General features: G+C 40.6%; 1 protein-coding gene across 3 annotated transcripts in view; it reads right to left on the reverse strand.

The window, feature by feature from the left end:
- STON2 (stonin 2) overlaps nt 1-27,296 on the reverse strand; it is a 144,754-nt gene that overhangs the window by 93,650 nt on the left and 23,808 nt on the right. For all 3 annotated transcript variants that reach the window (XM_042990272.1, XM_042990271.1, XM_042990270.1), the window contains 2 exons: nt 15,469-15,741; nt 13,348-13,632 (listed from right to left, as the gene is read on the reverse strand). In XM_042990272.1, coding sequence (XP_042846206.1) covers nt 13,348-13,632; nt 15,469-15,556 — 373 coding nt within the window. In that variant the 5' untranslated portion in view covers nt 15,557-15,741. The remainder of the gene's footprint in view (nt 1-13,347; nt 13,633-15,468; nt 15,742-27,296) is intronic.

Below are 27,296 nucleotides of genomic sequence, written 5' to 3' on the forward strand. Positions count from 1 at the left end.
TAAGTGAGAAAGTTGAGGATAAACAGCCTACAGCACAGCAATTCTCTGACTTTTTAATTCAAGAAAACGTTTACACATGTTCACAGGTTGTATGTTTAGAATGCTCACAGAGGGGCGCCTGGGTGGCTTAGTTGGTTGAGCTTTCAACTTTGGCTCAGGTCATGACCTCAAGGTTCGTGAGTTCAGCTCAGAGCTTGGAATCGGCTTTGGATTCTGTGTCTCCCTCTCTCACTGCCCTTCCCCTGCTCGCTCTCTCTCTCTCCCTGAAAAAATAAACATTAGAAAAAAAAAAAAAGAATGCTCACAGAAAAACAAAAACAAAAAGGATGCTCATAGAAGGACATTCTTAAGTGCAAAAAACTAGAAACAAGGCAAATAACAAACTGTAATACAATGGATAAGTGAATTGTGGTATATCAGCATAATGGAATACACAGCAATAAAAACCAAAGGAACTATTGCTGCAGGTAATGATATGGGAAAATGTCACAAATAATGTGTTGAAGGAGCAAGCTATGAAATAATACATACAGTATTTTTCCATTTACATAAGGTTCAAAAAGAAGTGAAATTAAATTATATCATTCTTGATGCATGTGTAGGCAGGAGAACTGTTAAGAAAAATAATGTAGTTAATATCACAAACCCCAGGAAGGTGGTGATATAGGAGGGAGGGATGGGATGTCTGGAAGAAAGAAGATATGATCAGTAGGAAAACCTGAGGGCTTGTGGGTGATGACAATATTCTATTTATTAAACTGGGTGATGGGGTACTGCTGTTCTTTATAATTTAATATACATTTTAAATATGTTCCTTTATATTTATTCAATAATAAAGCTTATTAAAACCACATATCAAAAGACTCTAATGCTGTGAAAGAAAGCTATTTTAATTATTTGTATTTTCACACTGGCGTTTTACATTTGTTGGATAAAACTTGCAGTATTTCCCCTGAAAAAGAAGCTAGGAATAACACAGCTGGGAGAGGCAAAGTTCCTACACCTCACACACTGTTCTCATTTGCTCTAATACTATTCATCTATCAATTTAGAAATCTTGGATGAATCACTTGGGCTCTGAAGCGAGTGTCCTCAGGCCACAAGATTAGTTGAAATGTTGAAGTGTGGAGCCTGGGGCTGATTCTTCTCCCAGGCGCCAGGCCTTTGATACCTGGGCCAGACAGTGCTGTCAGCAGGGCTCTTCACAGCCACAGCCATCCAGCAAGGAATAAGGTGAAAAAAGGATAGAAATCAGTCTCCTCCTTTCCTACGAGATTAGGTACAAGGCCCCTGGATCCAGACTGCCTGTCTTGTTTGGTATCCAGCCCTGCAGCCAGAGGCAAGTTACTTAATCCACCTGTTCTGCTGGGTTTTCACCTGTGCAAATGGAGCTTAAAGTTGTACCCACTTCACAGGGGGATTAGGTTAATATTGATGAAGCGCTTGGAAAAGTGCTTGGCACAAAGGAAGCGCTGAAAGAGGGTCAAGTGGTAGTTATTACATCCAGATATAAACTTATGTCCAAATCTACTTGAAATCTCCACTTAGGTGTCTAACCTTACCTATTGGAAACCAAGTTCCTGTCACCCTCTCCGCATGGGCTCCTTCATCCTCCTAGGTGCTCGGAATGAAATCTTGAGCCACCCTTGATTCGTCTCACAACTCGGCCACCACAGCTTCTGCTAGTCCTCCCTTCAAAATACATCTGAAATCCAATCACTTCCCACCATCTCCAAGCTACCACCGGCCGAACACACTGCTGTGTGACCCAGACTCGAGGGTGATGACCTGAAGCCTTCCTGAGTGCAGCCCCCTTCTCCCAACATTCTTTCTCATCTAACCTCACTTAAGTGCACCCTTGGGGCATGAAGTCCTCAATCAGCTCAGGAGATAGGGCTGTGACACACAACTACTCCCCAACGTTCCCTCTGGGGTGGTCCACCAGCATGACTCCCCAGCCTGTAGGGCTATGAAAGAAGGTCTTATGGGAGGTGGGGTCACAGAGATCTACTCAGCTTGTAGCTGCCCAAGACCTGCCTCTGTCCCTAAGTCCCTTTAAAAAACCATTTGTTGTCAAACTGGACCTATCAGCCTTTGTCTCTGGCCTTAGGGCTCCTTTGGCCTTTGGAAGTTGTTTTCGCACATGTCTCTTTCAGGGAACAACCATCCCTTTCTGGATAGTTACAGGGGCCTCCCACTTGGTCACCCCGCTTCGCCAAGTGTCTTCCTCTTCTTGGTCTTCTCAACAGAGCAGCCACATAGCTTTAATAGAATTACCTGTTCAAATCGAAGTCAGACCTTACCATACCTCTGCTCAAAACTCTCTGATGGCTTCCCATCTCACCCACAGCAAAAGTCAAGGTCCTCCCCATGCCCTCCAAGCACATACATGGTCTGATTCCTCATGACCTGTCCGCCTCATCCCCTTCCCTTCTCCCCATGTCCCTCCACTCCAGTCACATACCACCAACACAGACAGACACCCATCAGAGGCTTGTCATGTGTGGTTACTTTCACCTGGACAGCTCCTTCCCCAATTTCTGCAAGGCTCATTCCTTGCCTCCCACATGTCTTTACCCAAAAGTTGCTGCTCAGAGAGTCACCCCCTGATCTTATGTAAAATTTCACATCCTCCCTACTCTATTCTTTCTTTCCCTCATGTGTCTCTCCTTCCTGCTAACCACTGTCTCACACACTGACACTGTATCTACACCTTTATTGTGTTTCTGGTACGTCTTCTCCAGCACAAAGTATGTTCCATGGGGCAGGAATATTCCACTGTATCCCCAGTGCCCTGAACAGTGACTGCCACAGAGTGGGAATTCAAAACACCATTGGTTGAATAAACAATAAACTGATAAGTTGTCAGTTAAAACAATTAATACAGCAAAGACAAAATTTTTGTTTGGGATCCTAAATAGATTAAAATTTAAATACTTATGTATATTTTGATATAATATCCTTTATTTTATACTTTGGTATCTACTCACTAGGGCTGTGTGATTTTTCCAATGCTATAAACATGCCCATCCATGAATACAAAATAGGTCTAATTCCATTCTTCATTTGTGGCTCCCATGCTAGTTCATAGTTGGCAATACAAACAGCTGGTTCCGGGACTGGTTCAGAGGGCCCTTGCTTACCCCAGAAGGCTTTACTAGTAACAGACTGCCCAACCATTAGGTAACCTCAGCGTGGGGAGAGCAGGGGCTATGGCCAACTTTCTCATAATTGCATTCCCAGCACCTAAATATTTTTTGCATGAATAAACTAGTTAATTAATGCATGCTTGGGCAGTTTATTGTGTTTTATGTCCCACGCTGAGGGTGAGATAGGCCACAAGGACCCCCTGGGTGAGTTAGCACATTCTTTGGATGAGGAGAATATTGTAGCTTTAATAAAATATTTTAAGGCCCATTTTACATAACTGGAAGTAATTTTCAAGAGATCCTCTCCCCTGCCCACATGGCATGATGGTAGTAGTTTCAAATATGACAAAAATATAATGGACAGGTTTAATTGCACTTTTTAAGGTAGCTCCCAGGGGGAAAAATATGTGTGTGTTTGTATAAATATATGTATCATATGTACATATGTTATGCCTATATTATATACGCATGTATATGTAAGTGCATATGTTACACACATACACTATGTGTGTATATGTATATAAGTGTATCTGTGTGCCAGGTATATGAATCTGCTGTGTGCACTCTGTGTATAATGATGGGAAATCAAAACTGATGATAGTCAGCTGGTGACATAATAGGGAAGAGGTTGGCCTATTTTCTTTGCCTAGTTTGTTAAAAAATATACATACTTCACAGAGGAAGCCATGCCTCAACTTCCACCTAATAGCTCATTCACTCCATAAATGGGAGTCAGTCATTCTGCAGTATGTTTCATATACATCTTTCATTCATTAATCCAACAAATACTAAGTGAGTACCTACTAAGTTCCATGCTCCATATTATACTATTGAGAGTAAATGAGATAGTCTCTTTCCCCTAGTGAGGAAGAGACAATAAACAAACTTATAACCTAATTTCAGGTAAAAACATGGGCTGTAAAGACATTTAATGCAGGAAAAAGTTGGGGGGGGGGCTGGGAGCAGGAGGAAATGATGCTTGAGCAGAGCTCTGAGTTGAAAACATAGAAGAGTTCTGGGGGCCAAGGGAACAGCAAGAGCAGTAATGAGCTTGTCAGGAACAGCAGGAGAGGTAGCGATTCCAGCAGAGTGGTGCCCAGTGGGCAGGGGCAGAGGGCATCAGGCCCCAAGGAAGAAGGGCTTTGTTAGAATCCATTCCTCAGTATATCACTGTCTGAGATGGATTCCGGAAAGGTCATTAATTATTCTTAAAAGCAGAGAACATTTAAGGTATTAAAAGAAAATAAAACCTCCTCTGTTGAAGAGGGAAATACATATGCATACCAAAAGCAATGGGCCTTGGCTACAATCACCAAATGGTTGGGATCTTATTCCACCCCCACCCACCAACTCACCCTCAGTAGCTAGAATAAAAAGTATAATAGAAATTAACCACTGGGCTAGTCTTCTTCAGGATTAAGTCTCTCAGCTGTCACCCCTGCCTCCCTCTTAAGTGGCTGACATCATCTCTGGTCTTCCCCCCAAACAAGTGGCTCTTTCTCTGGCCCCAGATAATTAGCTTCCCCAGACACAATGGGAAGGCCTCAGCCCAAGCTTTTGGGGAAGACATTTGAAGCACAAGGGAATATTAGTGTTTTTCTTGGGCTGTGGAACAAATGCCCTAGAAATGAAAAATTTTTTGTGTTTGTAATTATGCATATCCTGCATCATCTGCATAATGGGTCCAATTCAGTCTTGGCCTTGCCACAAAATTGCCATGTCTGTGGAGGAAGGTCAGCACATAACATGATGACTGAACAGGAAGCTTCACGCTGAAAATAGTGCCATAATTTTTTTTCTTTTAATTTTGGGAATGAACTTTGCTCTTTCAATTTATCTGCATGCATTTACAAACATATTCTAAGCACACACATACACTTGTAAAATGCACATGTATGAAATCAGCCTTGCTCTGAGAGGATGTTTATAAAGAATTTAGGTGTTATATGAGCTGACTGCTACATTCTTCCTGGTACAGAGTGGAATTTTAGAACAGAGGAGACAAAATACTAAAGTAAGAAAACTTCTTACCACCAGGGAAACTCAGAAACATTACTGCTAAGGGACTCGATGTGAATAAAATACCCCCTGGGGTTAGGTTCATTTTCGAAAATATTTCTTTAGAGAACTATATAGAGATTCAATTTTGATTTGAACAGATTCATCAGAAGTTTGTTGTGTTTTTTTGCTTTTGTTTTTTTCTTATTTAACACTTTGGATGTGCTGTGTTCTGTTGCTGTTTTAAAGGTTTAGCAGGATATCTATGCATTAAGGTTCGGGGTTCAGCAAACAAGTTTTCATTTAAACTTCTTGACATTTTTTTACCAGGTAACCCAGATGGATCATATAGCATTTTCACACTCAAGATGTGAACAGTATTCTGGTGGCTATTTGTCTTAAGTTTAAGTATCTGGCAGTTAAGTTTCTAATAAAAATCATTTAAAGAGAATATTTATCAACAACATGGCCTGAGCCTAAGTGGTCTTGTTAAATAAAGGTGTACAAATTCCATATTGGGCCTCCACCAAATTTTAGGGCTTTTAATGGAGGAAACAACATTTACCAAAGGGGCCTGACTTTATATGACCCTCACTCCAGGATCCTCAGGTCCAAAGAATTGATGCCAGCAATCTTTCTTATATATTTGGTTACAAAAAGGCTTGGTCACTGAATTAAGTGATTTTACTCATATTTTTACGAGAGATCATGTGTGTCTCCCTTTTCCCAGACCAACCAGGATGGCACTTTAGCATTTCAAATCCTGCACCAGTTGAAGTCCAAAACAAAGTTGTCCCCCTGACGGATTTAAAACATTCCTGGAGTTGTCTTCCCCATCGGCTGTCGCTCCTCCGTTACCAATCAACCTTGGTATGCTTCAGGGCACAATAAAATAAGTAGGTCACCAAGGTGGGGAGTAACAGCTCCCTGGCTTTTTGAAGTTCCCTAGTGCAGCTTCTGACAATTATATGCCACAAAAATAAGAGATTTACCACTAATGATGGTCTCTTTGTTTTTAATCCACGGTGCCTACAGCCTCCTGGCATTTTTATTTGGGCTAATAGTACAATCCCATTCCAGGCTGAAATGCAATGCTCCCTTGGTTTATTCGTAGGTGGCATAACTTAAAAGGTAAGTCTTTTGTTTTCTGCTCTTCATTTGCCAGAAAAACTATGGACAGTAGAGGAACAGGAGCTGGGGGAATGGAAAAGGAGTATCCCAGATAACATCTCTCCACCTAACTCCTCCATGTGTGCACACGTGCACTGTCTTTCCCAACTACTCCTTGCCAGCCCGGACGTGAAGGCACGGAACAGCTGGCTAAGTAAGGCTGACTGTTTGCTTCCAGAAATCCAGACTGGCAATGGTGTTTGTTAATCAGTTCCACGTATCCTCCTTTCTCATCCTCCCTATTTCTTTTAGGTCTACATCATGGTTGTCTCATGAAAACATATTTACAAAGAGGCTGCATGGGATGGGGCTGAGGGCGTTCAGAACAAGTCTCCTCAAAATGTGCCACTTTGGCATGTGGACTATTCTGAGCTAAAGACCCTGAAGGCTCAAGAGAAACGTCTGCCCCTCCCTTAACCACCTAGAAGAATCTAAATGGAGGGTGCCTGAGTGGCTCAGTCGGTTAAGTGTCTGACTTTGGCTCAGGTCATGATCTCATGGGTGGTTCATGGGTTCAAGTCCCATGTCAGGCTCTCTGCTGTCAGCGAGGGCCCACTTCAGATCCTCTGTCTCCCTCTTTCTCCCTCTGCCCCTCTCCCATCTCACACACAAGCATACGCTCTCTCTCAAAAATAAACAAAAAAAAAGAAAAAGAAAATAAATAAATGGAGTATCTTTCCCAGAATAAGAGTTATTACCAGAGATAAATTTTATCTGAGTGACCTGTCTGCATGGCAGGGCAGGCATCTAATTATTAAACATCTACTCTTCTTCTTACCATCCTGTGAATCGCCCTCCTCCCCTTTGAAGCATCAGGCCCTATCCCATTCCTTAGCTCAGGATGGCATATACACCTCATTTTACCAGTCTATGAGCCTCTTGTGTATGTAGCACAAAGTTACACTTTTTCCCATTAATTTCTTATGTCAATTTTTTTAGGAGAGAGAGGTAGGGGAGGGGCAGTGGGAGAGAGAGAAAGAATCCCAAGCAGGCTCCACACTTAGCACAGACCCTGGTGCAGACCTCGATCACAGGTCCCTGAGATCACAACCTGGGCCACAATCAAGACTCAGACACAACTGACTGAGCCACCCAGGCGCCCCTGTCTCATGTCAATTTAGACTAGCCCAACGAAATTTTGAGGGGTAGAAGAAACACTTTCCCCTTTCTCCTGACACAGAGCTGTCCAATCAGAAAGTGCTAAGCATGTAACAGAAGCAAACAGGACGTGAAAATAAAATGGGAAAAAAACAGAAAAGCTGCAACTACATTCTAGGAATGAGTGTTGCTCTGCTGATACTGATGTGATACTATTGTGAATGAGAAAATGGCTGAAGCCATAAACAGTTTACTCAGACTTTCCTTATTTGTGGCTGCACTTCACCACCTACGTGCCTTGAGACACGCTGACATATTCCATAGTCCACCAACAGATTCCCAATTTCTGCACATTCAGTACAGCACAGCAAACATCTCTCCATTCCACGCACATGCTGCCCATAGTAAAAAAAGTTCACTTGATACACACAGCTACGGCCAAAAACAGGCCCAGCGTCTGCTAGCTGGAAACTAATAAACTAAGAGAAGCATTTTTTAAAGTGGATAAATGAGAAATTGATGGACAAACCATTTCTATACTGTCAGATTAAACTGAAAAGAACCAGATGGACACTTATTTTGTAGAAGTTGGCCACCCAGCCAACACATAGCTTTCTCCAAGTGGGCATCATTGATCTAGGGCAAAACTGAACAAGAGCCCTGGAGAAGACCCATAATCAATGGATATATAACAAGGGGAAATGCTTTAAGTTCTAATTTTCATCCTTCCCAAGAAGAGATGATAGGCCTGGCTATAAAATGAACCTTTTAGGCAAGCAATTCTCCCAACATCCACTTCTTCCTTTGTTTTCTCAAAGAAGCCTCAGATTTTTAGCTACCATGAAGTGGAAAGCTTTTTTTTTTTTTTTTTTTTTTTAAAGACATGCAGTGGTTGAAAGATGGTCAACTGGAGGCAGATGGAGAAATCATGGAAGCACAGGCTGGCTCCGGTTTCATACTAGAGGACCCAGCAAGCTCAACGGGCTTCTGTTAAATTCTGAGCACTTATGTTACTCAGCTTTGTATATGAATGTCTGCATCTATGACAACTACACAGAGGAGATGCTTAATAAATATTTGGTGATTCAATGAATAAACTATAAAAGGCTGTCAAGTTTGAAAGTAAAACATACCGGCTAACACATCTACTTAATAAATGGCCTGCACTATTACAGATGCTCCTCTAGCCCAGACTGACTCATTTTCAGCCTTATGCAAAGGCTCTGCTTTAGGATTTTGGACACTTGGTCCATTAGTTAACTGTGGCTGCTGTAACAAACTTGGTGGGTTAAAACAAGAGAACTTTGTTTCCTCCCAGTTCTGGAAGTGAGAAGTTTGAAGTCAGAATCACTAGCTGGAAATCAAGATACCTGCCTGGCAAGCACTCCCTCCATAGGCTCTGGGAAAGAACACATTTGCTTGCGTAGGCCTCAGGCTTCCGGGGGCTGCCAGCATCCCTTGACTGTGGCCTCAACATTCCACTTTACAAGGTCGCCATCTTCAAATACCCTTCTGTTCTGTCTTTGCATTGTCTTCTTTGTGTGGGCACAATCTCCCTCTGCCTCCCTTTTATAAGGGATACATGTGATTACATTTAGGGCCCACCTAGATAATCCAGGATTATCTATCAAAATCCTTAACTTTTTCTTTAAGTTTATTTATTTATTTTGACAGAGAGAGAGAGAGAGAGAGAGAGAGAGAGAGAGAGGGAAAGAGAGAGAGAGAGAGAATAGGGGAGGGGCAGAGAGAGAAGGAGAGAGAGAGAGTCCCAAGCTGGCTCCACACTGTCAGCACAGAGACCAATGCGGAACTCAAACTCATGAAGCATGAGATCATGATCTGAGCCCAACTCAGATGCTTAACTGACTGAGACACCCAGGTGCCCCCCAAAATCCTTAACTTCATCCCATCTGCAAAGACCCTTTCTTCAAATAAGATAACATTTACAGGTTCCAGGGAGTGGGTCCTGATATCTTTGGGGGCCATTATTTAGCTGAGTATTACCAAACTGAGTATTACCAAAAGAATAGAGCAGGCAGCAGTGATTCTAAGAAACCTCAGACTGTCTCTATCACTATGAGGATACTTGCTGCACAGATCTGTGTTATTTTGGTGTAATGCCTGCAGTTACGTATGAGATATTATTGACATTGCACAAGTTCTCAAATCTGTTGAATTTAAATCAAAATCTGAGCTGCCTGACAGCTGTCAGAATGGAACTGTCTATCTTGGGAGAGATCTGCATTATCTGTGTTGAGAGGGTGGAAGCCTCCTTTCTCCTTATCATGTTGACCTTAGCTCTACCAACCACTCTGCCTTGTTGTCAAACCCAATCTGTGTAAGGAAATCCACGAGGGAATTAGCATACATGGGTGAGGTTGGTTTGGGTAATAGAGATATTGATGGGTCAAGGCTGGGTATTGGCAGAAGAGTTGGGATTGGAGCCTTGGATTTATTACCATTTTCTTTACCACTCTGATGCTTAACACATGGTTCTTGGGTCCCTAGAATACTACCTGAGGTAATATTTAGGGCTGGCCCTAAACATGGTTTATTCCTGCTTGTTGCCCACACATTGAGCCTCAAGTCTGCTGTGAAACCAGTCTACAGTCTCCCCCTAAGGCAGAGAGCTCTACCTCTATAAGGCTGAGTTAAATCTTCATATGTGGAAACATATGGAATTGTTGTCTGAACAATTTTCAAGGCAACATAATGCTTTCAACACATTTGAAAACTATCATTTCTTGATTTGTTCTATAGTAATATCCATACATCCCATATCCTTATTACAATGCACACCTGGGACTAGGGTAAGGCAAGTGAGGAACTCCCTTTGGGTGCAAAATTTAGGGGGTAACAAAAATCTCAGGAATCAAGTAACATTTTAAATGCAGTATTTTAAAAATATCAAATGAGAAAATTATGGCCCACAGACTTAGCCACCTATTTTTGTAAATAAAATTTTATTGGAACTAGGGCCAGGATTAGGGTACCAGTGAGACAGTCATGCAAGTATAGGTTGAATCTTATTTTTTAAAATACTGATACTTTGTTCATCAAGGATTTTTTTTTGCATTATTTTCATTTTTGAATGAAAATGTGAATAACTTTAAAATAATTCTGATTTTCTAAATGAATTTTTTTATTAAACAAATTTTAGGGGCACTTTGATGGCTCAGTCAATTATGCGTCCAACTTTGGCTTAGATCATGACGTCAGTTTGTGAATTCTAGCCCTGCATTGGGCTGTCTCCTGTCAGCACAGAGCCCGCTTCAGATTCCCTGTCCCTTTTCTCTCTCTCTGCCCTTTCACCATGCTTTCTCTTTCTCTCAAAAATAGACATTTAAAAAAAATTTTAACCCAATTTTTTTTCCAAGACAACCATTTTTATTCAAGATAACTGTTACACTTGAGTATGGCACAGAAGTGCTTTATGCCATTTTGTCACAGAGAATATTAAAAAGATGTATTTAAGAATCAAGATTTAGTAAAATTCAATAAAATTAATAATTTTTACTACTTTATCAAGGATATTATGTTGAAATTGACTTCTTTTTTTAGTATGGGTACATGGTGGCCAGAATCTTTACTCACCATTACTTTTGTACCATACAAATTCAAATGCAGTGAAAAAGGCAATCTTAGAATTATTATGAAAATAATTTGACCCCAAGGACCCTTTGAGAGACTTTTGGGCAATCCCAGTGATCTATAAACCACACTTTGAGAACTGCTGCATTAAAGGATAAGGTTTTAAAAATATGTCAAAAGCACTATCAATGGCAAGCTAAGATCCTCAGTCAGATGGAGGCAACGTAATTAGGACTAACCCCAGAGTTAGTTTTGCAAAAATAAGTGGTGAAGAGTTGAAGCAAACTGACCATCTATACGACCATCATTTACATAATTCTGAACCACCAAGAAATCTTTGAGGCTAACGGTAAGGTATGAACAAGATGTGAGCAAATCTGAATGCCATGAATACAGCAGTGACCTGAAAGCAGGGCCATTTTGGGGCAAGTGAGTAGAGAAACACCATTGCACCTATCCTCAACTCCCCAGCCTCCCAGAATGAGGGAGCAGAGAAAACCATAGCAGGAACAGCAGGACATGGGAGCAAATTAAGTCATGGTGCATCCCTGGACTGTTCCAAGACCCTGGGGCCAGTCTGCCTGGCTTTGAAGCTCTCCCCTGCCACTTGCCAGCATACAACCTTGGGCAAATTCCTAAACCACTGTCTGTCTCAGTCTCTTCATGTCCAATATAATGTTAATGCTTTCCTCATATGATTGTTGTTAAGAGGTGCATTAAGATGATGTAGTTAAGACACTGAGCACGGTGCCTAAGAAAGTATTTGGTAAATATATCTTATTAAAATAAGGAAAATATTTCTGTACTGATTCACTCCCCAATGTCGGGTAACTCTTCCCCACATGCATAAATGCTTAATCAGCCCACTGTTTTGCCAGCATTAGGTGTTCAGTAGAGGTAACTTCCTCCCACCAGCAAGACTGGGAAGCCTGTCTGGACCTGTCATTTCATCCTTGCTGCTCTGAGTGTCATGGCTCTCTCACCAATGATTCACTGAAAAATCTGATGTTTAAATGTGAAAAGGTATACATAACATGCGAATTGTTATGTAAAAATTGAAGTATTTATTATATAAAATTATGTTTTATATTTTCTTAAATTGTTTTATTGGTGCTGAAAACATGTTTGAAAACAAAAAGGATTATTTTTAAAAATTAAAACTAGCAAAACATTTAAGCCACCCACAAAAATAATATCAACCATGCTTTTTTCTAGTAGGGCTCTATGGTAGGCAACATAATGCCCCCCACCCCCGCAAAGATATCCACATCCTTCCCCAGAACTGTGAATATGTCACCTTACATGGCAAAAGGGACTTCGCAGATATGATTAAATTAAGGGCCCTGGGATGGGGAGATTATCCTGGATTATCCTGGTGGGCCCAAGGTAGTCATAGGGTCCTTAAAAGCGGAAGAGATGGGCAGAAGTCAATCAGTGAGAGATGTGACTACAGAAGAAAGGCACAGAGAGCTGCAACATTGCTGGCTTTGGAGACAGAGGAAGGTACCATGTGCCAAGGAATGTGGGCAGCATCCAAAAGCTAGAAAGGGCAAGGAAACAGATTTCCTGGTTTCCCCAGAACCTCCTGGAAGGAATGCAGCCTTGCCAACACCTTGAATTAGCCCAGTGATGCCCATTTGGACTTCTGAATTACAGAAATATAAGATAATAAAGTTTATGTTGTTTAAACCACTAGGTTTATGGTAGTTTGCTATGCAGCAAACAGAAAACTAAGATAGTCACAAAGGTTATCCAATCAGTGCTGGTATGCTTTGGTACACAATCAAATAAGCAGCCAGGTCACCAGGATGGGGACTAACAACTCCTCTGGCTTCACTAAGCTCCCCAGTGCAGCTTCTCGCTGTTTAAATGCCACAAAAATAAGAGAATTATCATTAACAGCAGTCCCTTCCTCTGAAGATTTAGATTCAACAGGTCTGGGACACAAGAATATCCATATGTAACTAGTGACTCTATTAGAAATTGATGGTGGTCCATGCTCTGAAAGGCATTCACTTCTGCTTGTAAGGAGCTTATAATTTAGGTGCTGGGTAAATATAATTGCAATACCTAATAGAGAGATAAGTAAATATTCATTCTTCCAAAGACAAGTTAACAACCAGGGACAAGTATAAAAAGCAAGAAATGGCCCAGAACACATTAATCCTTCCATATGCTTTGTTAACAAAAACTAGTTGTAGAATTAAGTCAGATGAGATCTCTGCCAGCTCTTTTGTATGGCCAGTGCCAGAGGGCTCTGGTAAACCAGCACCCTGGCAGCCCCCACCCACTTCTCCCTGGTGAGCACAGACCTAAGTCAGAACCCTTCACAGCCTCCCACCTGTCTCCCTTGTTTCCTTATGAGGTGGTGACGTGCGGGCCCAGGGTGTGTCATCTTCAAACTGAACCCAGTTGCTGAAGGCCGGGGCCAGGTCAGGTGGGGGCTGCTCGGGGCTCCCAGGAGGGGACGCCGCTTCAGAGATGAGGCCCAACTTTTCAGAGGAGTCATCCTGCTCTGAGTGGGAAAGTTCCTGAGAGCCTCCATGTGCCCCATGGTTCTCCCCGGAGGAGCTCTCAGACCGGTCTGAGTAAGAAGACAGTCCTGGGAGGTGCTCTTCGGTGCCCCCTGAAACAGATACCAGACACTGCCATCAATCATGTGAGGGAGGCCACTCTTCAAAACTGTCTCATGGAGGAAAAACCAAGGATAGGTAAGGGGTGATCACAAGACTCACCATTCTGGTGGGTGAGGGTGAAGAAACAGCCATGCCCATCTGTCTCTATGCCCAAGGAGTGTTTCCCTAATAATGTGTACAAAGGATAACCTCTGCATGTCCACAGTCAGTATCCAGGCAGGCTGAGACTTCCAGTCTTACTCACTCTTCTGACCCCAGTGCCTATTCCAGTGCTTGGCAGTCACAGACAAAAATGTTTATAGAGGCCAAACAGGAATATAACTGAGTCGAATGAGGAAAGCAAAAGGCAACAAGGACTGGTAGACACTCACACTGAACAAGAAAGCATCCGTCTGGACTGAACACCTTGAAATTCAAACTTTAACCTCTGTGCAGTTGAAACTACACATGTCTGCAGACCGCCAGGTGCAAACTCCGTACCAATGATAAGCTGAATGAGGCCCAGAAGCTTCTCCCCTAGCTTTCTAGCACTTTATTGGCACGGGAACACTTCACAGTCTTCAAAAAAATTTTTTTTTCTTAAAGAACTATGTCCTAATTGTGGTGGTGGTTACACAAATCTATACACGTGTTAAAGTTTATCAAATGTGTACCGAAAGTAGTCAAGCTCTATTACATGAAAACTTTTTAAAAATCAAAGAATATAAAACTTTTTTCTCTCATCCTTCGCCAAACTAGTCCATCTGCATGTGACCAAACCCTTTAGACTAGTGCTGCCCAAGAGAAATAAAAGGTGAACCACATATGTAATTAAAAATTTTTTAGTAGCCACATTAAAAAAAGTAAAAAGAAAGAGGTTAACTACATTTACTAATATAAATTTCAACTCAGTGTGTTCAAAATGTATGATTCTAACATGTCATTAATATAAACGTTATTAATGAAATATTCACTTTCGCTAGGTCTTTGAAATTCAATGTGGGTATTTTATACTTCAAACACATTTCAATTTGGACTCGCCACATTTCAAGGACTCAAGAGCCACGTGGCTCCATCCTGGAGAGCTCACCTGTACACTCACACTTTCCAGGTGCTGTAAGTGAAGCTGGGCGGATACCAGTTGACAGCAGTAGCTGCAGTGGAACAGAACCAGCTGACAAGGCTCTGCAAATATCTCCTGACCCCTACCTTGACCTTCATCCCTGAGCACCAGTTCCCTGGAAGTCATTTAGCCATCTTTATCATGATCATGGATGACAATTAACTGAGCTCTTTCCGTGTGCCAGGAACTGGTCTAAGTCCTTTACATATATTAATTCATGTAACCCTCACAGCCACCCCGAGGAAGCGACTGTGATTGCCCCTACTGCTCAGATAAACTACCGCTCAAAGAAGTTGAATAAACAATCTACCCAAGGGCACATCACTTATTTGTGACAGAGCCAGGATTTGGGCCCAAGCAGTCTGGCTCTAACACCTGTCACTCTCCGCAACTGCACTTTAGAAACTGAGGAAATCCAAATTGCTGGTGGGAGGAACACCCTAAAAGGCCAAGTGTAGAGTAGTTTGTAAATACGAAGTTTATGCTCCTTGGAAGAAAGCAGCCAATACTTTTGCTGTTTCCAGACCCTTTTGTTTGGGATTCTAAGGTTCCTAAGGCTTCTAAGAAGGCTTCTAAGTGGAAGAATCTGTACCTCAGGAAGGTGACACACTGGCTCTTTTGTACATATTAAGATCCCACCCAAAGAATGATCAAGTAGAAGTCATCGTAAACAGTTATGGTTCTTTGCTAATCTTTTCACCTAAGAAATGAAAGTGTTCCTTACCCTCAGAAGGAACAGGAAAGAGTGGCTCCTCATTGAAGGAGACCCACTCTGACTGGTGGGTAGCAATCACATGGTCCAAGGTAGTCATGCTAGGAAGGCACTGGTCATCTTCACACTGATGGCCTCGGGCAGACCCCAGAGTAATGTCTGGGGTGGGGTATGGTGGCACGCTGGACTTGGGCCTCAGCTCTGTTATGAGGGTCTTGTAGACAGCAGCACTCAGAACGTAGATAGATTGGCCCTTCTTGTCTGGCTAATCTGCCAAGCAGAAATCTGTGTAAAAAAATAATAAAAGTTAAAATGACAACTGTCACCTTATATCCAATACACACAGGTCCAGGGTTTTCAACACTGCCCACAGGGGGGTCTGGAGAGTTTCCAACTTGTATTCCTTCTCTCTGCCCTGTCTTGTCCCCAATTCTTGTACAAGTAAAACCTTGGTTTGTGAGAATTTGTTCTGGAAACATGCTTGTAATCCAAAGAACTTGTCTATCAAAACAAATTTCAAGATCCGTTGGCTCAGTTGTGATCATGTGACGTTTGGTGTCACATACTACTTGTATTACAACACATCGATTGTTCATCGAGTTAAAATTTATTAGAAATGTTTGCTTATCTTGCGGAACACTCACAGAACAAGTTACTCGCGATCCAAGGTTTTACTGTATCTGCCTTTAGCATTAAGATCTCTGTACGTGACTTCATATCAGACTTGCAAATAATCATGCAAATTTTAGCAATTAGATTCCCAAATTTCCCCAAATATCATATTTTAGACATACTTTTATTTGTAATATAATGCCATTATGGTAAAACAAAAATTAAAACTTTTCAAAGTACTTTCACTTTCTTTTACAGGACAGTAAAATAAAAGCCTGTTTTTTCCTATTAAATCAATGCAGTTTCTTGCCTTAGGCAGGTAGCTTTTTTGCAGGCCTGATTTAAATTCTTGGCAGAAACCCAACCATCTCCAGATGGTACCTCCAAGCATGGTTTACCAATCAAGAAAAACAGAAATGGAGTCATCTTTTTCATTTGGAGTAAAGGGGGAGGGAATATTTGCTTTAGTGAAACATGTGAGTTAAAGAAACATATTTTCAATCTAGCCCATTTTCAATCTACTATGAAATAGTACATAAAAGTCTAGCCTTTACTCACATTGCAATTATGTTCTATGTGTATAGAACTTAATAGACTTAATAGACTTATAATTCTGTTTGTACTAGTAATGTCCATTTACAACTTGAACCTAGCTCTTGCTCTCATAATAAATTAATGAAATCTGAATTAATGCAAAATTAATGTGTTTCCACAAAAGAGTTACCATCTGCCCTGAACACTACCAGTTCTTATTAATGGAATATTCACAATATTCATTTTAGTCTAGAACAATTTAACTCACAGTCTTCTGACTGGTGTATAACACAAAGAACATGTTGAGGAAATTTTAGTGTAGATTATTATCTGCTATAAATCATCTATGCTGGGCTTAATCTGAATAGAAATATGTAATAGTTTTTGCCTTTTTTGGTAACTAAAACAGTTTTGCTGTACAATACTCCCTAAAAATAACTGCTTGCAGACATTTATAATTTTCAGAAACATATTTTCATACCATACCTCATTTGATTTGATAGCCATTTTAGTTGAGTAAGACATTTAACTATATATTCCTTTACAGATGAAGAAATTTGGGGTGAGAGGAGTGACTTATCCAACATTTTTGTTGTTTCCAGGCCTTTGTTTGGTGCCCTAAGATGTTTCCTCCAGGATTCCAAGTGGAAGAATTCACACATCCCAGGACAGTGACAAATGGACTCTTTTTTTTCCTCTATAAGATCCCATCCACAGAATGATCAATTAGAGGCCATATTAAGCAGGTGTGTTCAATGCACCAAGCTATCAATGACACCCTTAAACCTGGGTCTTCTGGTGCCAAAACACTCTGATCTTTGGGTCAAAGCCACAAAAACAGTACTAGAATATATGCAGACTATCGTCCAACTAAAGCACTTTACAAACATCAATGGCAATGGAACCATAATGAAATGATCAGTGGAACTCCCTATGTGGAAATCTGCCAGGGCATTCCAGCTGTACAGAAAATGGAAAGCCTGGCAATCTCTCTTCCAAGTCCCTCTCCTAAGATTCTTACCAACCACAAGACCAGACATGTGCAAACAGCCCAGAGAGTGCAATGCTCCAAACCCAGATCTCACCAGAAAACCACGCAGAAGCCCAAAGACCCTAAGAGCTGACACCAGCAGGCTTCTCCCATAAAGCCTTTCTCAAGTGCCATCAGACATCAGCGTCACTCAGTGTGGTAATGGCTGCAGGCCACAATAAGACAGCAAAATTGAAGAGTCAGACTCCTCCTCTCCCAATAACAGCAGTATGTAAACCAGATCCAACAGCAACAAAAAAGCCACAATACAAATTCATGTGCTGACACATGCAGCATCATAGCTCAGTGGGGAAAACATCCTCCTGACCCCGTGATGATGAATCCAGCGAAATTCACAGATGAGTGTGGGTGGGGGATGGGACAAGGGAAGAGGAAAAGGAAAAGGGCGAGGGTAATGGGAAAAAATACCTAGAAATTGTAGAGCTCAAAGGTTTTAAAGACCAACAGTCCAGCTCTCAAGTTCACAGATGAGTAAACTGAGGTCCAAGGAAATCAAATGTAGCAACAGAGAATAAAAGCATGGGCCTGGGATTTGAATCCTCTGCAGCTTTTAAGACTCATTTTACCTCTGTACAGAAGGAATAACAAAATTCACTTCATAATTTTAAGGATTAAGAGAGATAATACATACTGAGTGCTTAGTACTGGGAGTAATAAACACTCTGTAACAATGACAATGATAATAGCAGGTAACCTTACAGAGGGCTTACTATATGCCTGCCAGGCCCCATTCCACACACCTTATAAATGTCAGCTATAACCACTGCTGTTATTAAGTTACTTGCCAGAAGTTACACAGCTCATTAGTAGAAGTCTTGGGACTAGAATACAAATTCATGAAACCACCCTTTTCTGTCACTTACACATTCTGGCTTTAGTCATTTCTCTTTTCAATCATTTTTAGAGAAGTTCTCCCAGATGTTAAGCAGAGTCAAGCACTCAACCTCCTCTTTAGAGATACAAGCACACTTTGGCTGAGGAATCAAGACCACTACTCAGAAAGTATGAATGAAAGAAGAGTCCCAAGGATTTATCTACCCTTCCTTAGCTTGTCCATCTCAGATCTAGATACAAGCTGGTTGTTGATAATAAGCAGTCCCAAGAAAGCCTGGTGGAACAAATTTGTTACAGGGAACCCTTTATCATATCCCAGTGAAATGGATTCTAGTTATCTGCCACGAAATAGCCACATCTAATAAATCATGAGACACTAGGCCTTGTGGGTGCTGTGCTAGCAGCTAGAAACCACAGAGGAACCCAATAATTGTGAGGCTAAGTTCACACTAGAATTGGTTTCTCTATAAAAACCTCACCACATTTTTAGAATGTGAATCATAAAGTTAGGCTGAAAATCACCACAAATGGTCGTGACTCAGTATCAGCAGCAGGACTGACCAAGAGACACTGCAAATTTCATTGCAGTCTCTGGCTTGCCACTTCAGAGAGCAGCTTCTTTCTCGGCAGCCTTACACACTAAAATCTGGGGGTGGAGAACAGTTGGCTGAAAAGATGGGAGTCGCAGAAATAGATCTATCTTGTGCCAATCCTCTGATACGCATTCATGAGTCCTATGTGTTGGAAATGTACTAAGCACCCTTTGAAACAGTGACCCACAAGCAGCTTGCAATCTAGCTGGAGACACAGAAGAGCAAACACAAATAATCCAGGAATAATCCTGCTGGAGGACACCAAAAATGCTGCTCAGCCACTTAGAGATCTCTAAGGGCTGGAACCATAAAGAATTGAGCAGATTTCTTGGATCTGAAGGACATCCTTTGTTCTGGGCCACCGGAAGGGAGGAGTAAGGATATTTGAGGGCATCCCCGGGACAAAGGATCACCATTAATATAGTGAAGATTAAGAATCAGACCTTTGTGGGCTTGTTTCCAGGTGGGTGAAGAGGTCAGTCTGATGAGAGCTGAGGTGTTTACTGGGGAAATGTGGGGAGAGAGAATTGGTAGCCTTAACAGCTGAGGAGAAGAGTTCAGTGGGAAATGTTAAGCTGCCAAAGGTTTGGGTGGAGAGTGACCGAAGAAATGTACCTACAGGAGATGAATGCTCCTTGGACCACACTGACAAGGAACTTGGAGATGAAAGCTATTGGTCACAACAGGACCTCAGTGTTCCATGCGAAGTAAGGGGGCAGCATCATCAGAAACATGTACTGAGTTCTCTGTGCTGGGCCCATTTTAGGGCCTGAACGTACAAGGAAAACAAGAACTGGCCTCAAGTAGTTCAAAGCAGATGGCGGCAACATAAACACTAATACAGTAGGCTCTCTAACCTATTATGACAGGTGATCCTTCAAAACAATGACAGCAGAGAATAAACGTATTAAGAGACTACTGAGCAGTAGGTGGTCATGAGCTACACCTTAAACTGGAAGGGAGGGCTCTTAGCAAGACAGCAGAGGGGCAAAGTCATTTTAGGGAGGGAAAACAGGACTGGTATGTCTAGTTGACAGTGAGTTATGTTCTGTTTACAGGAGATGGTAGGAGTGGTGTTGAGTGCACTGGAAAAGGAGGGGCTGGAATAGTGACAGTTCTCAATCTTAGAATGAGTTTGAACACATGAAACTACCCTTCCCATTCCCACTGCCAATGCCTTGATTCATCCCCTTATTGTCTCTCATCCAGATAATCACCAGTGTCTTACCTGTCTCCCTGCCTTCATGGTCACACCCCTCCAACCTATTACCCAATGTATTATGCCAGAGTACTCTTCTTAAAACCTGAAATGTCCATGCCATGGCTCTGCTTACAAACTCCTCAATGGCCCTCATAGCCACAGACTCCTCTCCTTATGTTAGCCAGAGTTGGTTTCGGTTGCTTATAATCAAGAACTCTGACATATGGTACCTTTCCCTGACTTCCACTAATTCCACTTGTCCCTATCGTCTATGTGCTGATGGTATCTTACTTACACTAATTTACCAAATTATAATGAAATTACTTGCTAATGTGGGTCTCATGCCAATTAGCCTGTATGCTCCCTGGAAAAGGGGACTATTTTGTTGTTGATGTCTTCAACTCTTAGAATAGGGTCTTGCATTTATTAAATGTTGAGTAGATGGTGAAATTAGTGAATGAACAAATTAACTTATTTTGTCACTCTTTAGGGCTTTGAGCAGGTAAATGTTTTAGTAAGGTTAATTTAACCTCTTTACATAAGATAACTTCAGGAACATTCTAGATATAAGGCAACACATACATCCCCTTTTCTCTTTGATCTAAAACTGTGCTATCCAATTTAGGGGGCGCCTGGGTGGCTCAGTCAGTTAAGTATCTAATTCTTGATTTCAGATCAAGTCATGATCTCATAGTTTGTGAGTTTGGGCCCCAAATCAGGGTCTGCACTGGCAGTGCAGAGCCTGCTTGGGGTTCTCTATCTTCTCGTCCCCTGCTCACACTCTCTCTCAAAAGAATAAACATTAAATAAATAAATAGGTAGATAGATAGATAAAACTGTGCTATCCAATTTCAATACAGTAGCCACTTGACACAAAGTAAGTACTGACATGTGGCCAGTCTAAATTGAGTTGTTCTTTGACAAGGAGGTCCACTTTCAGCATCATTACTCAACATAGCATTGGAAGTCCTAGCCTCAGCAATCAGACAACACAAAGAAATGAAAGGCATCCAAATTGGCAAGGAGGAAGTCAAACTTTCACTTCGCAGATGACATGATACTCTATGTGGAAAACCCAAAAGACTCCACCAAAAAATTGCTAGAACTGATCCATGAATTCAGCAAAGTTGCAGGAAATAAAATCAATGTACAGAAATTGGCTGTATTTCCATACACAATAATGAAGCAGCAGAAAGAGAAATCAAGGAATTGATCCCATTTACAATTGCACCAAAAGCATAAAATAGCTAGGAATAAACCTAACCAAGGAGGTGAAAAATCTATACACTGGAAACTATAGAAAGCTTATGAAAGAAACTGAAGAAGACACACACAAAAAAATGGAAAAACATTCCATGTTCATGGATTGGAAGAACAAATACTGTTAAAATGTCAATGCTACCCAAAGCAATCTACATATTCAATGCAATCCCTATCAAAATAACACCAGCATTCTTCACAGAGCCAGAACAAACAATCTTAAAATTTGTATGGAACCAGAAAAGACCCTGAATAGCCAAAACAATCCTGAAAAAGAAAACCAAAGCTGGAGGCATCACAATTCCAGACTTCAAGCTGTACTATAAAGCTGTAATCATCAAGACAATATGGTGCTAGCACAAAAAACAGACACTCAGATCAATGGAACAGAGCAGAGAACCCAGAAATGGACACACAAACGTATGGCCAAACTAATTTTTGACAAAGCAGGAAAGAATATCCAATGGAATGAAGACAGTCTCTTCAGCAAGTGGTGCTGGGAAAACTGGACAGCAACATGCAGAAAATGAACTTGGACCACTTTCTGACACCATACGCAAAAAGAAACTCAAAATGGATGAAAGACCCAAATGTAAGACAGGAAGCCATCAAAATTCTCCAGGAGAAAGCAGGCAAAAACCTCTTTGATCTTGGCCACAGCAACTTCTTACTCAACAAGTCTCTGGAGGCAAGGGAAACAAAAGCAAAAATGAACGGTTGGGACCTCATCAAGATAAAAAGCTTCTGCACAATGAAGGAAACAATCAGCAAAACTAAAAGGCAACCGATGGAATGGGAGAAGGTATTTGCAAATGACTTATCAGATAAAGGGTTAGTATCCAAAGAACTTATCAAACTCAACACCCAAAAAACCAAATAATCCAGTGAAGAAATGGGTAAAAGACATGAATAGACACTTCTCCAAAGAAGACATCCAGATGGCCAACCCACACATGAAAAAATGCTCAAAATCACTCATCATCAGGGAAATACAAATGAAAACCACAATGAGATACCACCTTACACCCGTCAGAATGGCTAAAATTAACAACTCAGGCAACAACATATGTTGGCAAGGATGCAGAGAAAGAGGAACCCTTTTGCATTGCTGATGGGAATGCAAACTAGTGCAGCCACTCTGGAAAACAGTATGGAGGTTCCTCAAAAAATTAAAAATAGAACTACTCTACAACCCAGCAATTTCACTACTAGGTATTTATTCAAAGGATACAGGAGCACTGACTCAAAGGGACACATGCACCCCAATGTTTACAACAGCACTATCAACAATAGCCAAAGTATGGAAAGAGCCCAGATGTCCATCAACTGATGAATGGATAAAGAAGATGTGGTATTACTCGGTGATCAAAAAGAATGAAATCTTGCCATCTGCAACAACATGGATAGAACTAGAGTGTACAATGCTAAGTGAAATATCAGAGGAAGACAAATATGATTTCACTTATATGTAGAATTTAAGAAACAAAACAGATGAACATAAGTGAAGGGAAGCAAAAATGAGAGGAAGACAAACCATAAGAGACTCTTAAATACAGAGAACTGAGGGTTGCTGGTGGGGTGTTGGCTGGGTGGATGGGCTAAATGGGTGACGGGCATTAAGGAGGGCACTTCGTGGGATGAGCACTGGGTGTTATATGTAAGTGATGAATTGCTAAATTATATTCCTGAAATCATTATTACACTATATGTTAACTTGGATTTAAATTTTTAAAAATAAAAAAATAAAATAAAATAATAAATTTTGTTCATGTATAAAATATATATCAGATTTCAAAGCATACAAAAATGTGTAAAATACCTATTTAATAATGTTTATATTGACTACATGTTAAAAATATATTAGATATACCAGGTCCAAAAGAACATATTTTTAAAATTAATTTCACCTGTTTCTTTTAACATTTTTTAAATGGAGGCAACTAGAAAAGTTTGGACTATATTTCTATTGAACAGCATGGCTCTAAAATAATCCATTCTTTATTTTATCTTTTTTTTTCAAGAATATTTTTCAGTAGACATAGAAGAATTTGAGAATTTGAGAATTTGAGGTTGACTTTTCTTCAGTATTTTATCTTTTGCTCTCAATTTTTTTTTAACGTGTATTTATTTTTAAGAGACAGAGAGACAGAATGCAAGTAGAGGAGGGGCAAAGAAAGAGAGAAACACAGAATCCAAGGCAGGCTCCAGGCTCTGAGCTGTCAGCACAGAGCCTGACACTGGACTCGAACTCAGGAGCTGCGAGATCATAACCTGAGCTGAAGTTGGACACTTAACTAAGTCACCCAGGAGCCCCTGGTCTCTATTGTTTCTGATGAGGAGTTGACTTTGATTCTTATGTTGTTGTTAATTTTTCCCCTTTCTCTTTGGTTGTCAGCAATTATCTATGATATGTGTAGACGTGGTTTTCTTAGAACTTACCCTATTTAAAGTTTGTGTACTATTTTGAATCTGTATGTCATTTTTTTTGTTATATTTTGAAAAATTCAGTCACTATTTCCTCTAATACGTTTTTCTGCCCCCTTTCTCTATCTCCTCTCCTACTGATCTGTTTTCAAGTTTATCGGTTCTTCTATCATCTTCATTTCCTGTTAGCTTATCCTGTGAATTTTTCATCTCAGTTACTCAACTTTTCTATTTTAGAATAGATTCATTAGATACTTTTATAGTTTCTATTTCTCTGCTAAGATGCCCTATATATTCTCTCATTACAACAATATTTTCCTTTAGTTCTTTGAACATATTTATAATACCTCCTTTACAGATTTTGTCTGCCAAACCCAACATCTGGGCCATTTGGAGATTAGTTTCTATTGACTGTTTGTTTTGTTTTGTTTTTGACTAGGGGTAATAGTTACCTATTTTTTTGCATGCCTACTAATTGTTGATGATACACAGAAGATTTCTGAATTTGAAGACAATCAACTCTGCAGAGTTGATTTTTGCCAGAAGTCAAACTGCTTGCTCACACTCATCTTGTCTGGGCTTGGCCTTCCACTTTGTTGGATGAATTTGTGAAAAGCCGAAGATGTCTCCTAAGCTCCTCTGACTGCAGATCTCAACTTTCAAAGTCAATCTCCATGGCAGATTTTGACAGCTCTGGCTTTGTTAGGGTGGGTTTAGAGTAGGTCTTACTGTAGAGCAGCAGCTGGCAAACTACAGCCATGACCCAAGTCTGGCCCTCTGCCTTTCCTTATGAATAAAATTATATTGAGACAAAACCATGCCCATTCATTTACATACCGTCTATGGCTTCTTTTGTCCTATTAATAGCAAAATTGAGTAGTTATAACAGATGCTGTATAGCTCATAAGATCTAGAATAATTACTACCTAAATCTATTTAAAAAATTACCAACCTTGGTTGAAAGCATGTTTCTTACCCCTAAGACACAGACTTTCTATCTTTCCTGGATGCTTAGAATGTGTTAAGGAGGTCTTTTCAATGTGGCTAGGCTGGACTGCCACTATCTCCCAATATTGCTTGACCTCTAGTATTTCTGTCCCATTCTCAACCCTGGAGCCACCACTTCTGAGAAATCTCGTATGGTTTCAGTCTGTATATTTGCACTCCAGCCAGGCCAAGGATTCCCTGGGTACACCCAGACACACTTCTGTTCCCCCATTCCCCATGCAATTCTCTCTTCTCTAATGCCCTGCCCAGCAGATTCCAGCTGCTTCGCTGTCCCAGACTCTGATCTCTGTTTCCTTAGCTCAGCAGGACTGCTGTGCTCAGTGCAGACTCCAGCATACAATGCTGCAGTCAGAAAACTTTCCCCTGGAAGAGAGCCAAGGTGATCATCAGGTTCACCTCACGAGCTTTCTTTCTCTCACGATTGAAATACTGTGCTTTCTGTTGACCAATACTTAAAAACAGTTGCCTCATACAGTGGTCCAATAGTTTCACGGTTGTTCACTGCACAAGGACTAGTATGTTACCAGTTATAGCCAAAATTGAAAGTCCTCCCCTGAAACATTCCCTTCTGACTTGTAATCATTTTTAATAAGAAAAAAGAAGTCCAGTTCAGATAATCTACATTAGGGTGATTTTATAGTGATGTCTTGGAAATGTTAATTAGAAGTTTTAGAAAACTTTCATACATCATATGAAAAGGAAAGGAGAGTTTCATGTAGCTATATGGATTAATTCCATCCCTTCAGAGCTGAGAAAATGTTTTTATTTTGTTAGAGGAGCCATGGTTTATACTACTGTAACATAATTCTTATTCGGTTAGTGATCCAAAAAGGTAATTTAAATCTGAGAATTTAACCATCTCCCTCTTGTATCTCTCTGCCATATATATTCAACAAGATGGCTACTTTGGAAATCTTTGCACCCACTTGTTGGGTTTTGAGGCTACTGGCAACGCTATCCAGCCATCTGTCTGGGGTTTATGCAGAAACATCTCAAACTAGATCCTAGTGCCCATTCCAAACCCCAAAGCAGGCCTCGGCTTTTTTCTGATCAAAGACAAGCATCTAAAGGTCAAAAAGAAAACTGGGAAGAAAGAAAGGATGAAAAAAAACTAAGACTGCATAGATTATATGTATTTCTGTAAAGCTTTCTTCCAAAGCAAGACATTCAACCAACGTACTGAACGTCTACTATGAACTCAGCATTTGCAATGTAGAATACAAAATAATACCAAGCATGGTTTTATACTCCAAGACCTCTGTCACAGTGGGCTAAAGAAACCACAACGATTTAATCACAAAGTTAAAGTAACCCTGCCACTTGTTTCATAACTTCTTAGAATAAACAGAAGCCCAGAAGGCACAATTACCCTATGGCAAAGACCTATATCAGATTCAGGACTTGGAACACTGCTTTTCTTCCTTCTTCTAAAGTCTTTTCCTTTAGGAGAGAACAGAGTTCATTTTAACAGAATCTGAACACTGGAAAACACACACACACACACACACACACACACACACACGCCCTTTAATTAACAGGTGCTTTGATGTTCCCCAAGGGAAAAGGTAAGGGGCTTTGGTTATATCTCTTATCTTTTCACCATTTTTTTCTTTCGTTCTTTCATTTAAATATAATATTCTTTAAAAATTTTTTTTAAATGGGGCATCTGGGTAGCTAAGATGGTTAGTTGTCCATCTCTTGGTTTTGGCTCAGGTCATGATCTCACAGTTTGTGAGTTCAAACACCGCATCAGGCTCCACATTGTCAGCAAGGAGTCTGCTTGGGATTCTCTCTCTCTCTCTCTCTCTCTCTCTCTCTCTCTCTCTCTCTGCCCCTCCCTCACTTGCTCTCTCAAAATACATTTTTAAAAATAAAAATAAATAAATAAAAATTTTTAAAAAGACTGATCACTCCTCTTCCACTGAAAATTGGTGAATAAAATGAATACCCAAGCCTCAAGTCAAACATACATAAGAACTCCAAAAGGAATATATGTCATATTTCAACTAATGTCAGTATGTATCGATGATTCTCCACTATTTTTCTTTCAATCATATACATCATAATTCCCTATCTCTAGATATGTTTTTGTCCTCTCGAAAGTCACATTATATGTGTGTGTATACACATACATGTACACAAATATATATACGTATATATTTACATGCATGCATATATGTATATCCCAATGTTATAATTACAAATATTCTATTGTGTGATTTCTCTTCAAAATAAACAATCCTGATAGCTGTGTTAATTAAAGAACTCTATGACTCCACATTCAGAGTCAAGGATCTAAGTCACACTTGGCCTGAAAAACAGG

This window comes from Panthera tigris, chromosome B3 (genome assembly GCF_018350195.1).
Source record: "Panthera tigris isolate Pti1 chromosome B3, P.tigris_Pti1_mat1.1, whole genome shotgun sequence".
Taxonomy (NCBI): Eukaryota; Metazoa; Chordata; class Mammalia; order Carnivora; family Felidae; genus Panthera; species Panthera tigris.